The following is a 13,994-nucleotide window of genomic DNA, read 5'->3' on the forward strand; positions in this document are numbered from 1 at the left end:
TTCCCTGACTGACCTGAGGGTAAGGGGACGCCGGAGAGCTGCGAGTTCCAAAGTGGAACTGAGAAAGTGGGACATACATAAATCCCCGCAGTTCTTAGAAGGTTGTTAGCAGTGGTGGGGCACCCAAAATAAACCCCCCCTGCGGCAAATTGTTAGAGCAAGGTTAGCTTGCTGCATTTTTGTCACATGGTGCCAGTGGTGGGATAACTAAGATAAGCCCCCACTGTGCCTGTGATAGCCGTGTGCCGCATCCCTCCGTCCGCTGATACACCCGTGTCAGTGGTGTGATTGTGACATATTGGTGACACAGGGTCCACTGTCCGTCACGCTTTGGTGGCAGCGGGTCTCCCGTTCATCACATATTGGTGGCAGCGGTGGGATTGTGACATATTGGTGAAACAGGGTCCGCTGTCCGTCACGCTTTGGTGGCAGCGGGTCTCCCGTTCGTCACAAGGGGCATGAATGCAGTGGAGCAGGCACAGGATAGATCGGGCAGCTCTTCATCCAGGAGCCCGGAGAAGCAGAGCAACAAATTGCAAGTATATGCACCTGACACGGCACCCCTCCACCCCATCACTGAGGCCACACTGAAGTCCCTGCTAGGAGATCTAAAGCAGGCTATACATAGTGACATTACCTCAGCCCTCACTGCACTACAGAAAGACATCGGGCACATAGGGGACAGAACAGCCCGTACTGAGGAGAAGCTGGAGGAATTCACCACAGCCCACAACGACTTAGTGGACTCTCATTATGAGGCAGATGAGCAGATCACCACCCTAAAACTAAAGCTGGCGGATTTGGAGGACCGCTCCAGGCGCAACAATCTGCGCTTTATGGGATACCAGAAAGCGTTGCTGCGGGTGCGTTGTAGGAGTTCCTAACAGATTTCTTTACCGCACTAGTCCCTGAGGCGGAGCAGCGAGACCTCATAATAGAGCGCACAGGATCCCCAAACCCAAAAGTGCCCCCGCCTCTGCGCCCAGGGATGTAATTGCCAGGCTTTATTTTTATCATTTTAAAGAAGCCATTAGCAAAGCTGCAGCGAGTGGACCGGAGCTCCCAGAGGTTCAAGTGCATCATGGTGTTCACCGACCTATCCGCCGTGACCCTGAAAAGAAGGCGGGAGTTCTCCACAGCCACCAAGATCCTACAGGACAACGGGATCACGTACAAGTGGGGCTACCCGGTGATTGTCACCAAGAATGGAGCCACGCAGCTCCTGACTTCCCCCCCGAGAGGCCTTTCCTCTTCTGCAGAAGTGGTCGCTGGCGTCGGTGGACGAGGATACCAGCTCCCCGCTGAAGAAGATGCCGCCCACCCTGATGAAGGTGTGGACATGAACAAGAGAAGAGAATACAAGACTACTTTTCACCATGGTCTGCGGAGGCACAAGAGGAGAGTTTTTTCTTTCTCTTCACCCCCCCACTATATACTGGATAGAGGAGCATATCAGCCCCCAATGCCCCCACTATATACTGGATAGAGGAGCATATCAGCCCCCAATGCCCCCACTATATACTGGATAGAGGAGTATATCAGCCCCCAATACCCCCCACTATATACTGGATAGCGGAGCATATCCAGGAGGTTCACTTAGAACCAAACTCTATTTTTGAAGCTGTTACAGTTTTTTCACAAAATTAAAGTTTGTTTTTTGTTAGTCCCCCATTTTTCCTAATTGTCTAGTGGTGACACATAGATTGTATCTGTAATCTGTACATGGTTCTTCACATTTCTAGCATTAATGTAAAGGGACTGAATAGTCCATTCAGAAGATCCCTTCTGTGGAGAGAGGCCCAATCCCTAAAAGCAGATGTATTGTGCATTCAGGAAACCCACCTATACAGCACTGACGCCCATAGATTGCAGAATAGAAATTTCCCAAATGTCTTTCATTCCCAAGCAATTGACAAAAAAAGAGGAGTAGTAATCGCGATAAAGAACACCGTCGCCTTCCAGCTAATCACCAGCGTAGTGGACGACGAGGGCAGATATGTCATCCTAGTCTACACCATAAATAACAAGACCTACACAATTGTCTCTATTTATGCCCCTAACTCCAAGCAGATCTCATTTCTTAAAGGTACCCTGGCGGTAGTGGCAAAGGTTAAAAAAGGTGCCTTGTTAGTCTGTGGGGACTTTACCATCACCCCCTGTCCTAACATTGATAAATCGGTACCCCTCAGAAGAAAGAAAACACCCAATCACTCTCTCAGACCTTCCTAGAGGAAGAACTCTACGATGTCTGGCGGGCACTACATGCCTCCGAGCGGGATTACACATTCTACTCACACTCCCATAGAGGTGACTCCAGAACTGATCTAATGGTCACAGATAAATGGTTATTACAGGCCATGATAGGGAACATAACCTGGTCGGACCATGCCCCGGTCTCCGGTCAAATTACAGAGGGATACAACTATCCGACATATTCCCCATGGAGAGTGAATAACTACCTAATCACATCCCATAAAATTAGGCCCCAATTGCAGGAATCATTATTAGAATATTTCACAATTAATAACACACCCGATGTGTCCGTATCTACAGTATGGTGCGCCCACAAGGCCGACATCCGGGGTAAAATAGCGTCTCAGAATAAAAAACCAACACTACACCAAATAGAGGAAATTAATCAAAACATAGCCACACTAGAAGAGGCACACAAACGTAGCCCCACAAACACAATCCTCCAAACATTAGAGAAACTAAGATATGAACTATACCACCTGCTCCAACCCAAATACGAGCACAATCTACGGAAAAGTAATGCCAAATATTACTGTCAGGGAAGCAAAGCGGGCAAAATTTTAGCATAAGTGAAGAGTCTCCGCGAGCTCAACGATCACTGGATTTTGGCCGTTGCAGCTGAAAGGAGGAAATCAGTAAATTTTGGCTCATTTTTCATTGCTTTGAAATCTCTAACAATAACAATATGGAAGAGGCCAGGAGCCATTTGGTGAGCTGCATTTCTTGCTACATGTTCACAGACTTACCAGTAGAAAACCCAAACTTCACATGCCACAAATGCAAGCTTGTGTCCCTGGCGGAGGAAAAGTTGCAAAATCTCGAGGAGAGGATAGCTACATTGAAGATCATTAAGGAAGGTGAAGAGTTCTTAGACAGAGCAGAATTATCTCTTCATGTTACAGAAAGAGAAGTTAAAAGTGCACCTGAAGAAACAGAGGAATGGAGACATGTGACCCATAGAAGCAGGAGGATCGGGAGGCAGTCAGCGCCCATACTGCTCAGGAACCAGTACCAGGCTCTTACGCAGGAGAATGATGAAGAAATACATCAGGATAAGACTTTGCCCACAAACAGCAACCTTGTACGCCTTCAGAGTCCTCCTGGATGGAGAAAGAAAAATGTTGTGAAGAAGAAACGGAGAGTGGCGGTCATGGGGGATTCCCTGTTGAGAGTAAGAATACAAGGACTTACTTACTGTTTGGGTAAGAATTCAAGGACAGAACAATGGAAAGGACACCATTGTAGGCATTTACTACAGGCCGCCTGTGCAAGCTGAAGATATGGATGAACTCTTTATGCATCAAATGGTCAAGTTCTCCAAAAATATGACATAGTTGTCATGGGAGATTTCAACTATCCAGACATTTGTTGGGAATCTCTCTCAGGCAAAACTAACAGGTCAAGGAAATTTTTATCCTCTCTTGCTGACAACTTTATCTTCCAAAAGGTAGGGGAGAAAACAAGGGGAACTGCTACCTTGGATCTAATCCTTATAAACAGGGAGGAAATGGTTGAGGAGGTAAAAGTGGCTGGGATCCTAGGAGGTAGCGACCATGCTATTTTAGAATTTTGGATAACTAGATGAGGAAGACCTGTGAAGACTCAGATGTCAAGGTTAGATTTCAGAAAGGCAGATTTTAAAGGATTCAGAAAGAGAATTGGAGGGATCCATTGGCTGGATATCCGTAAGGACAAAACTGTCCAGGAAGGATGGGAAATCTTGAAAAATGAAATTCTCAAAGCACAATTGTTAACAATTTCAAAAAGAGGGAAGAATAGGAAGCATTTATGGAAGCCAGGATGGATGAACACAGAACTTAAGCACATGCTGTAAAGGAAGAAAAAAATGTTTATAAAATGGAAAGAGGGAGGCATATCTAAAGAAGAATATAATGCTGTCTGCAGAACTTTCAGGGCACAAATCAGATTATCTAAAGCTGACAATGAATTGAGGCTTGCAAGAGATGTCAAAAGCAATAATAAAGGATTTTGGGGATGTCTCAAAAGTAAAAGAAAAGTCAAAGATGCTATAGGATTTTTACCGGATGAAAATGATGAAATGGTAAGACAGGATGTTGAGAAGGCCGAACTTTTAAATTCCTATTTTGCATTCGTTTTCTCTCAGAAAGGAAATGTAACATCAACTGTTTTTCACTGTCCTATTAAGGGAATAGAGGAATCCAGGATATCTATAAACAGGAAGATAGTGAGGAAACAGCTAACCTAAATGAATTCAAGTCTCCAGGTCAAGATGAACTACACCATAGAGTACTGAAGGAGATAGCAGAAGAAATTTTTGAACCCCTCTCCATAATATTTGAAAATTCTTGGAGTACAGGAGAAGTCCCAGAAGACTGGAGAAGAGCAAATGTTCCTATCTTCAAAAAGGGAAGAAGGTGGACCCAGGCAACTCTAGGCCGGTGAGTCTGACTTCTATACCAGGAAAGATCTTTCAATAAATTATTAAACAACATGTATGTAAGTACCTGGATAAGAATGAAATGATTAAACAGAGTCAGCATGGGTTTGTAACTAATAAGTCATGTCAGACTAACTTAATTTCCTTCTATGACAGAATCACTGATTGGGTGGATCAGGGAAATGCTGTAGATATAGTATATCTTGACTTCAGCAAAGCATTTGACAAAGTATCTCATACAATCCTTATTGAAAAAAATGACTTGGTATGGAATGGACAAGGCAACTGTTAGGTGGATTCATAACTGGCTTAGTGATCGGACCCAATAGTGGTCGTAAATGGCTGCACATCCAGTTGGAAGAATGTCTCAAGTGGGGTACCACAGGGCTCTGTCCTGGGCCCTGTATTGTTCAACATCTTTATCAACGATTTAGATGAAGGAATTGAGGGTAAACTGATTAAATTTGCTGATGACACAAAGCTAGGACGGATAGCTAATACTAGAGAAGAGAGACAGAGGATTCAAAAAGATATAAATAAACTGGAGAAGTGGGCAGCAACTAACAGAATGGTTTTTATCAGGGAAAAATGCAAAGTACTACATCTGGGCAATAAAAATGAAAAAAGCATATATAGAATGGGAGGAATAGGGCTAAGCAACAGCACATGTGAAAAAGACTTGGGTATACTAATAGATCACAGACTGAATATGAGTCAACAGTGTGATGCAGCAGCAAAAGAGGCAAATGTAATTCTAGGATGTATTAACAGAAGCATACAGTCTAGATCACGTGAAGTCATTATTTCCCTCTACTCCTCTTTGGTCAGACCTCATCTGGAATATTGTGTCCACTTTTGGGCACCACATTTTAAAAAAGACATCAACAAACTGGAGCAAGTTCAGAAAAGAGCGACGAGAATGGTGACCGGTCTGCAAACCCTGTCTTATGAGGAAAGGTTGCAGGATTTGGGAATGTTTAGTTTGCAAAAGAGAAGTCTGAGAGGAGACTTAATAGCTGTCTACTAATATCTAAAGGGCTGTCATATTGTAGAAAGATCATCTTTATTCTCAGTTGTACAAGGAAAGACTAGAAGCAATGGGATGAAACTGAATGGGAGGAGACACAGATTAGATATTAGAAAAAACTTTTTGACAGTTAGAGTGATCAATGAGTGGAACAGGCTGCCACGAGAAGTGGTGAGTTCTCCTTCAATGGAAGTCTTCAAACAGAGGCTGGACAGACATCTGACTGGGATGATTTAGTGAATCCTGCTTTGAGCAGGGGGTTGGACCAGATGGCCCAGGAGGTCCCTTCCAACTCTACGATTCTATGATTCTATGATTCATATTGCATGGTCAGTTTTACCACAAAATGTACACCGTAAAAACAATTCACAAAAAACAATGTCAGAATTGCTTTTTTCAGAATTTCACCACACTTGGAATTTTTTCCTCGTTTTTGAGTACACTATGTGGTAAAATTAAGGGAGTCATTGAAAAGTACAGCTCGCCCCGCAAACATCAAGCCCTCATATGTCTATGTGGCCAGAGAGATAAAGAGTTATGGCTCTGGGAAGAAGGGAAGGAAAAATGGAAACAAAAAAACAAAAATGGGCCGCAGCATGAAGGAGTTAATTGCGTCTTTCTGCCACTTAAAGGGAAAGTTAGAAATTAGTTGTGTCAGGTCAGCGTTATGTTCATGGCTTCTGATTTAGAGGAGTTGACTATAAAGAAACATACCTGTGATTCCAGCTTACTCCGTGTCTCTGCCATCAATAGGCTCCTGGTTACCAATAGGGGGCAACTGGAAAAAGGTCTGGTCACTAGCGATGGGCGATCCCGAACTGTAAAGTTCCGACCCTGTACCAAACATATACTGCTCGGTCATAAGGTCCTGAACATGGATTTCCATGGGAAACCCGTGTTACAGTTCGGGTCCAGGGCCTGTAATAGCATAAAATTAATAATAAATATTATACTTACCTGTCCGGCGATGTGTCCTCCCATCCCGCTGACTCCCGGCCACATCTGCTTCCGGGGCCGCGCATTATCTTCCGGCGGTATTCACTGCTCTCGGCAGTCTTTGGCTTTTTCCTGCAGTGTTCGTGTGGTGATGTCAGGGTTCATCCCAGTTCATGGGTCGGGCCATGACGTGGGGTGAACCCTGATGTAACCGCATGAACACCGCCGATGCCGGCTGAAAATTGCCGAGCAGTGGAGTGAATAACCCGGAAGTTAATGAGCGGCCCCGGAAGTAGATGGGCCGGGATACAGCGGGACGGGAGGACGCGTCACTGGACCAGTAACTATAATTATAATGTTTATTATTAATTTTATGCTTTGTTTTACAGCCCCCCGCCCCATTCCATATCTGTAAAGTCCAAGCTCGGGGTTCGGATGCAAGTTCTCGTCATCTCCGGCCCCGAGCTCAAAGTTTACAAAAAAACTCGGGAGAACCCACCGATCCTGATCATCGGGGATACGCCCATCACTACTGGTCACAGTTAGAGACTAAATGGATCCGGCAATTAAATCCCTGACATCCCAATGGTGTAGATGAAGTTCTCAGCTCCTCCCCTTTCCTATAGGGGGTTTGGTGGAATTCGTTCTCTACACTCTTTATTACATAGAACAGTTTTCTCTGATCTCAATGTGTCTTATTTGTTTCTTATTTCCCCATAATACAACGGTCACAAGATCGCTGATCTGCACTTTACTCTCCGATGGTGACGATCCTCTAGACATCCGGACAGTCAGGAGCATTGGATCCCATCTGTGTCTCCCCACTATTCTAACAATGGACGCTCTCTCCGCGATCATTTCCTCCTCTATACGGTTATTACGGGGAATGACGCTGTGATGACTTCTCTTCTGGGAGAGACACAGATCACAGGTGACTAATATTGCAGTGTGAATAGACACTTATATTTTCCGGTATTTTTCTGCCCTTACATTGTGGGTTAAGAGGTGTTTGGGGCTTGTTTTTTGTTCCGCCCTTTTCCCTTTGTTTTTATCTTTCCGGTTGGTAATTGGGATTCTAATATAAGCCCATATATCCCGGGAAGTGTCAGGTGCTGGGATCTCATTATATTATTAATAACAATTTCATTCCCGATTATTCCCGTCATTTATTGCTCATTACATTCTCTCTATATAATAACAGATTCCTCTTTGTTACACGTCCTAATACTGATCATTTATATCTCTATATTGTAGAGGAAACATTTCTAGGAGTGTATACACTTCACCACAAACACTTCCCATAGATTTTATTATCATCACTGTTATTAAGCTGCTTTTCTCTTTATATCTTTACCATATCACTGTTTATTCTCTTTTCTTACCCGTTGCACAGTTGCACTCTCACTGGTCACTTGGTGGGGTCACATTTGGCTCTTTTCACCTGCATTGTTTTGTTTCCGGACCCCTCTCACTATCACTTTACCTGATTGATCGCTACCAGATGGCTCTATGCAGCATTATCCATCTTGGTCTTACCAACAGGTTTTCATCCTGATCCTCCTGCTTCACTGGGGAAGATGTGACCGGGGAACAACCCCAATTCCTTTAGGAACACCCCCACTTTACCCCAGAGTTACTCCCCTTGCCTGGATTAGTGCCGGACCTTGGTGTGTTGGAAACACTTATCCGTACCCTCTGAGGAAGCTGACGTGGCGAAACGCCCGTAAGAGGGAATAGTGGTGAATCTGCCATCTTTCTCTGTACACTCCCGGCATGTCGTCTGTAGGATCTGTAATCTCCATCTCTTGTTAGGATGGTTCCTCCTTTACACTATATGGGCTGTGCTGTATTCCTGGGATATCCCATATAGCACTGGCTGCACTTTATATCTCCTATTTGTATCCCAGGGATGTAATGCGCTGTCAGCTCTGTATTCTCTCACTATTTATACCCTTTGCTCTGTGTCCTCTCATTATATAAGCTATTCATCTATAAGTGCGCCTTCTGTATGTGAAGACGCACATAGTTGTTCATCCCCTGATTTTCATTTTGTGGTTTCCACACATTCAGTGTGGTTTCTTCTGCGCACTTTTGGTTAGATTATGTGCGTCTTCACAATTTTTATTTTATATTGACTATTGTTGTGTCACTTCATTTGTATATTATTATATACACAACATTCATATATATTTTATACCTCACTATATATTTTTTCTTTGCATTTTTTTATCACCTTTTTATCTTTGGGGTCTATATAGAAATATACAACTATTACCTGTTTATTATTGAGCCTGTTTCTATATTTTTACATGGTTATATATCAAGCTTCATGCTATAACATATTATATTATGACACCGTGTACATGCCTGGTATGTCTTTCTTTTAATTGTTTTATGTGTATACCCATATTTTAATAAAGGGTATTTTAATTATAACCACACTTTGTTGCATATATTTTATTTATTTTCACCTGCCACCTTGCCGGTTTTTCTTCCCCCATATTCAGTGTGTATAGTCACTCTCTCCGGATGGTCTGCCATCCATAGTTTCAGAGGGGTGTTCTAACTTGGATTTTATTTTATTATATTTCATTATAGTGCTCTATTAAGTATTGAATTTATTAAGTTCATCACCCTTTTTGTTTTCATCTATAAGTGCACAGGATCTATTCCCCTTATACACTGATATCCAGTGATAGATCTACAATCCGGTTACATATATCTATGTATGGATTTATCTTACACGCAATAAATACGGTGCACTTATCTCATCTCCACCTTGATAGTGACGCTCTCTTAGGATACATGTTACTCTATGATGGCACTTCTGCACATGGCCACTAGATGGTGCTACAACATTTGACATTTGCCTGAATTTTTTTATCTACACATGATTTACACAAATTATATTTTCTTGTGGTAACTCTATACTATTTACCATTAGAAGCTGTGTATTTCTGTAATTATCTGTATGTATACATGATTGATTACTTCTGTCTCTGTAAAAACAATCCCCTTTAACCCCTTTCTGACATTGGGTGTAAATGTACTTCCTCCCTTTGATGTGGGCTCCGGCGGTGAGCTTACATCTTTTACGGCACATGTCAGCTGTACTGAACAGCTGCCATTTGCCCCTAACAGCGGCATTTAAAGCTCACTTCCAGCAAGCACGCCGGAAATCCCACCCATCGATGACCTCATCACATGATCATGGGTCACGGATGGGTTGGCATCACAACCAGAAGTCTCCAGCAGACCTCTATGCTTGTCACTGCCGGAATGCTATGAACTCCACTCACTAGCCAAAACCGCATGGACCAGGGATCGTCCCGCCGATCTCCCGCTCTCCTTTTAACATGGGCAAAACGCTACTCAGACAACACAGGGTGAGGGTAACACAGTGTGGCAATGCTTTACTGTACCACAGAACAGGCAGATAACACATAGAACATGAAGAAGAGATGAGGTGGCACTCACCAGTGTAAAAAGTCTGTTCTTTATTGATCAAGCAGTTCACAGCATGTCCTCAGGGAGATGGAGTATGCGAGTGATGACGGCCATTTTGCGCTTCTGCGGGTCCACACTTTCTTTACTTGGTGTGCACCCGAAGTGTCCGGTTACATGAGCTCATCATGGCTCACTGAGCAGTATCGCACCGAGCACATGTGGCGGCCGTGATTTCCCTGCCGTGCAGTTTATCTCTTTGTATGCTAACACATAGAACAGTCCCAGAAAAATACCCAAGATGGGGCACATTACAGAGTCTCACCCTCCACTGACCCGCCAGGATAATAGCTGCTGTGACTACAGATCTTCCAGGGTCGCAACTCCACCTGTGGCACACACACACAGGGGGTAATGACAAGCATAGGAAATTGACAGTCCATACAAGGCCAGTTGATCCGAGGATCACAACCTGTCTCCAAACGTATCCATGGTTCAGCGATGGTCAATGGAGCAGATCAGTATTCTTCCAACCGGCTTACACAAACAAAAGTCTGTTTTCTTGACCAACCAGAAATCAACACTTACATTTAAAGCCAACATACAGATAACATTCTATTATTCTTCGTTTGCTAAAAAATATTCATCTGGTTAATTAAGATACAATGCTGTAAGTCTTCACAATGCCAAAAGTAAAAAAAAGTTTTTAAAAATGTTAAAAAAATATAAAAGTTCAAATCACCCCTCTTTCAAAATACAGCAATAAAAAAATCAAACATACACATATTTGTTATAGCCGCGTTCAGAATCGCCCGATCTATCAATATAAAAAAGAATTAACCCGATCTCTAAATGGCGTAACGAGAAAAAAGGTCAAAACGCCAGAATTACTTTTTTTGGTTGCCGCAACGTTGCATTAAAATGCAATAACGGCCGATCACAAGATCGTATCTGCATCAAAATGGTCTCCATTAAAATCATCAGCTCGGCAAGTAAAAAATAAGCCCTCACCCAATGCGAGATCATAAAAAATGGAGACGCGACGGGTATCGGAAAATGGTGCAATTCTTTTATACTTTACCTAATAAAGAGGAGTTATTTTTACTGATACAGCGGGTATGGAAAGTATTCACACCCCTTTATATTTTTCACTCTTTGTTTCATTGCCGCCATTTGGTAAATTCAAAATCATACTATCTATTCCTGACACTGGAGTGGCTTATAAACTTCCGAAATAAATAGTTTGAGGTCTGGGATCTGACAATATGGGGCTAGTTTTCTGACTGTTTCGAATAACATGATACATGATACATGATTTTAGTTTTTTTTTGTCTAGTCTCGCTTGAATATAGGTCAATATTAAATAGTCTCCTGATGAGTCGCCTTTGGTGAGGACGATGAAACCCGTAGAAATGAGAGGCTTGGAGAGTGAGTGTGTATACGTCACCTCACCCCATATACTGAACTGTGGGGTATATGTTATTTTCTATTAGTCACCTTCTGACTAGCCTTCAGGGGGTGAATTATGGGTATAGTTTTACATTTGGAATTAATAAAGTTTAGTTTTATGTCAGCAAACATGAGGAATGACAAGAGACAACCCATTTAAGAAGATTCAGTTTGGGTTAAAACTATTCCAACATTATGAACATAAAAAAGGCTTCTCCCCTATGTGACGTCTCTGATGTTTATTAACAGATGATTTCCAAGTAAAATATTTCCCACATTAAGAAAATGAAAAAGGCTTCACTTCTGTGTGCCTGCTCTGATGGCGATCAAGGAGCGCTTTGTGGTTAAAATATTTCCCACATTAACAGGAAAAAGGCTTCTCCCCTGTGTGAGTTCTTTGGTGGATAACAAAATGTGATTTACGTGCAAAACATTTCCCACATTCTGAACAAGAAAAAGGCTTCTCCCCTGTGTGGATTCTCTGGTGATTAACACAATCTGATTTATTGTTAAAACATTTCCCACATTCTGAACATGAAAAAGGCTTCTCCCCTGTGTGAGTTCTTTGGTGGGTAACAAACTGTGATTTATGTGCAAAACATTTTCCACATTCTGAACATGAAAAAGGCTTCTCCCCTGTGTGAGTTCTCCTGTGGGTAACAAATTGTGATTTCTGTGCAAAACATTTCCCACATTCTGAACAGGAAAAAGGCTTCTCCCCTGTGTGATTTCTTTGGTGGGTAACAAACTGTGATTTATGTGCAAAACATTTTCCACATTCTGAACATGAAAAAGGCTTCTCCCCTGTGTGAGTTCTCCTGTGGGTAACAAAAGTTGATTTCTGTGCAAAATATTTCCCACATCCTGAACAGGAAAAAGGCTTCTCCCCTGTGTGATTTCTTTGGTGGGTAACAAACTGTGATTTATGTGCAAAACATTTTCCACATTCTGAACATGAAAAAGGCTTCTCCCCTGTGTGAGTTCTCCTGTGGGTAACAAATTGTGATTTCTGTGCAAAACATTTCCCACATTCTGAACAGGAAAAAGGCTTCTCCCCTGTGTGATTTCTTTGGTGGGTAACAAACTGTGATTTATGTGCAAAACATTTTCCACATTCTGAACATGAAAAAGGCTTCTCCCCTGTGTGAGTTCTCCTGTGGGTAACAAAAGTTGATTTCTGTGCAAAATATTTCCCACATCCTGAACAGGAAAAAGGCTTCTCCCCTGTGTGATTTCTTTGGTGGGTAACAAACTGTGATTTATGTGCAAAACATTTTCCACATTCTGAACATGAAAAAGGCTTCTCCCCTGTGTGAGTTCTCCTGTGGGTAACAAATTGTGATTTCTGTGCAAAACATTTCCCACATTCTGAACAGGAAAAAGGCTTCTCCCCTGTGTGATTTCTTTGGTGGGTAACAAACTGTGATTTATGTGCAAAACATTTTCCACATTCTGAACATGAAAAAGGTTTCTCCCCTGTGTGAGTTCTCCTGTGGGTAACAAATTGTGATTTCTGTGCAAAACATTTCCCACATTCTGAACAGGAAAAAGGCTTCTTCCCTGTGTGATTTCTTTGGTGGGTAACAAACTGTGATTTATGTGCAAAACATTTTCCACATTCTGAACATGAAAAAGGTTTCTCCCCTGTGTGAGTTCTCCTGTGGGTAACAAAAGTTGATTTCTGTGCAAAATATTTCCCACATTCTGAACAGGAAAAAAGCTTCTCCCCTGTGTGAGTTCTCTGGTGGGTAACAAAAGTTGATTTCTTTGCAAAACATTTCCCACATTCTAAACATGAAAAAGGTTTTTCTCCAGTGTGAATTCTCTGGTGATGAACACAATCGGATTTATTGTTAAAACATTTCCCACATTCTGAACATGAAAAAGGTTTCTCCCCTGTGTGAGTTCTCTGGTGGGTAACAAAAGTTGATTTCTGTGCAAAATATTTCCCACATTCTGAACATGAAAAAGGCTTCTCCCCTGTGTGAGTTCTCCTGTGGGTAACAAAAGTTGATTTCTGTGCAAAATATTTCCCACATCCTGAACAGGAAAAAGGCTTCTCCCCTGTGTGATTTCTTTGGTGGGTAACAAACTGTGATTTATGTGCAAAACATTTTCCACATTCTGAACATGAAAAAGGCTTCTCCCCTGTGTGAGTTCTCCTGTGGGTAACAAATTGTGATTTCTGTGCAAAACATTTCCCACATTCTGAACAGGAAAAAGGCTTCTCCCCTGTGTGATTTCTTTGGTGGGTAACAAACTGTGATTTATGTGCAAAACATTTTCCACATTCTGAACATGAAAAAGGTTTCTCCCCTGTGTGAGTTCTCCTGTGGGTAACAAATTGTGATTTCTGTGCAAAACATTTCCCACATTCTGAACAGGAAAAAGGCTTCTTCCCTGTGTGATTTCTTTGGTGGGTAACAAACTGTGATTTATGTGCAAAACATTTTCCACATTCTGAAC

At 42.3% G+C, this 13,994-nt stretch overlaps 1 protein-coding gene across 1 annotated transcript in view; it reads left to right on the top strand.

Moving 5' to 3' along the window:
• The window catches only part of LOC141047215 (uncharacterized), a 90,809-nt gene that overhangs the window by 11,819 nt on the left and 64,996 nt on the right, over positions 1-13,994 (top strand). The window contains 3 exon segments of the mRNA XM_073542166.1: positions 660-863; positions 1,025-1,331; positions 1,907-2,097. Of these exon segments, the coding sequence (XP_073398267.1) occupies positions 660-863; positions 1,025-1,331; positions 1,907-2,097 (702 nt within the window).

This window comes from Dendrobates tinctorius, unplaced genomic scaffold (assembly GCF_039654945.1).
Source record: "Dendrobates tinctorius isolate UK_male_01 unplaced genomic scaffold, ASM3965494v1 ptg000126l, whole genome shotgun sequence".
NCBI lineage: Eukaryota > Metazoa > Chordata > Amphibia > Anura > Dendrobatidae > Dendrobates > Dendrobates tinctorius.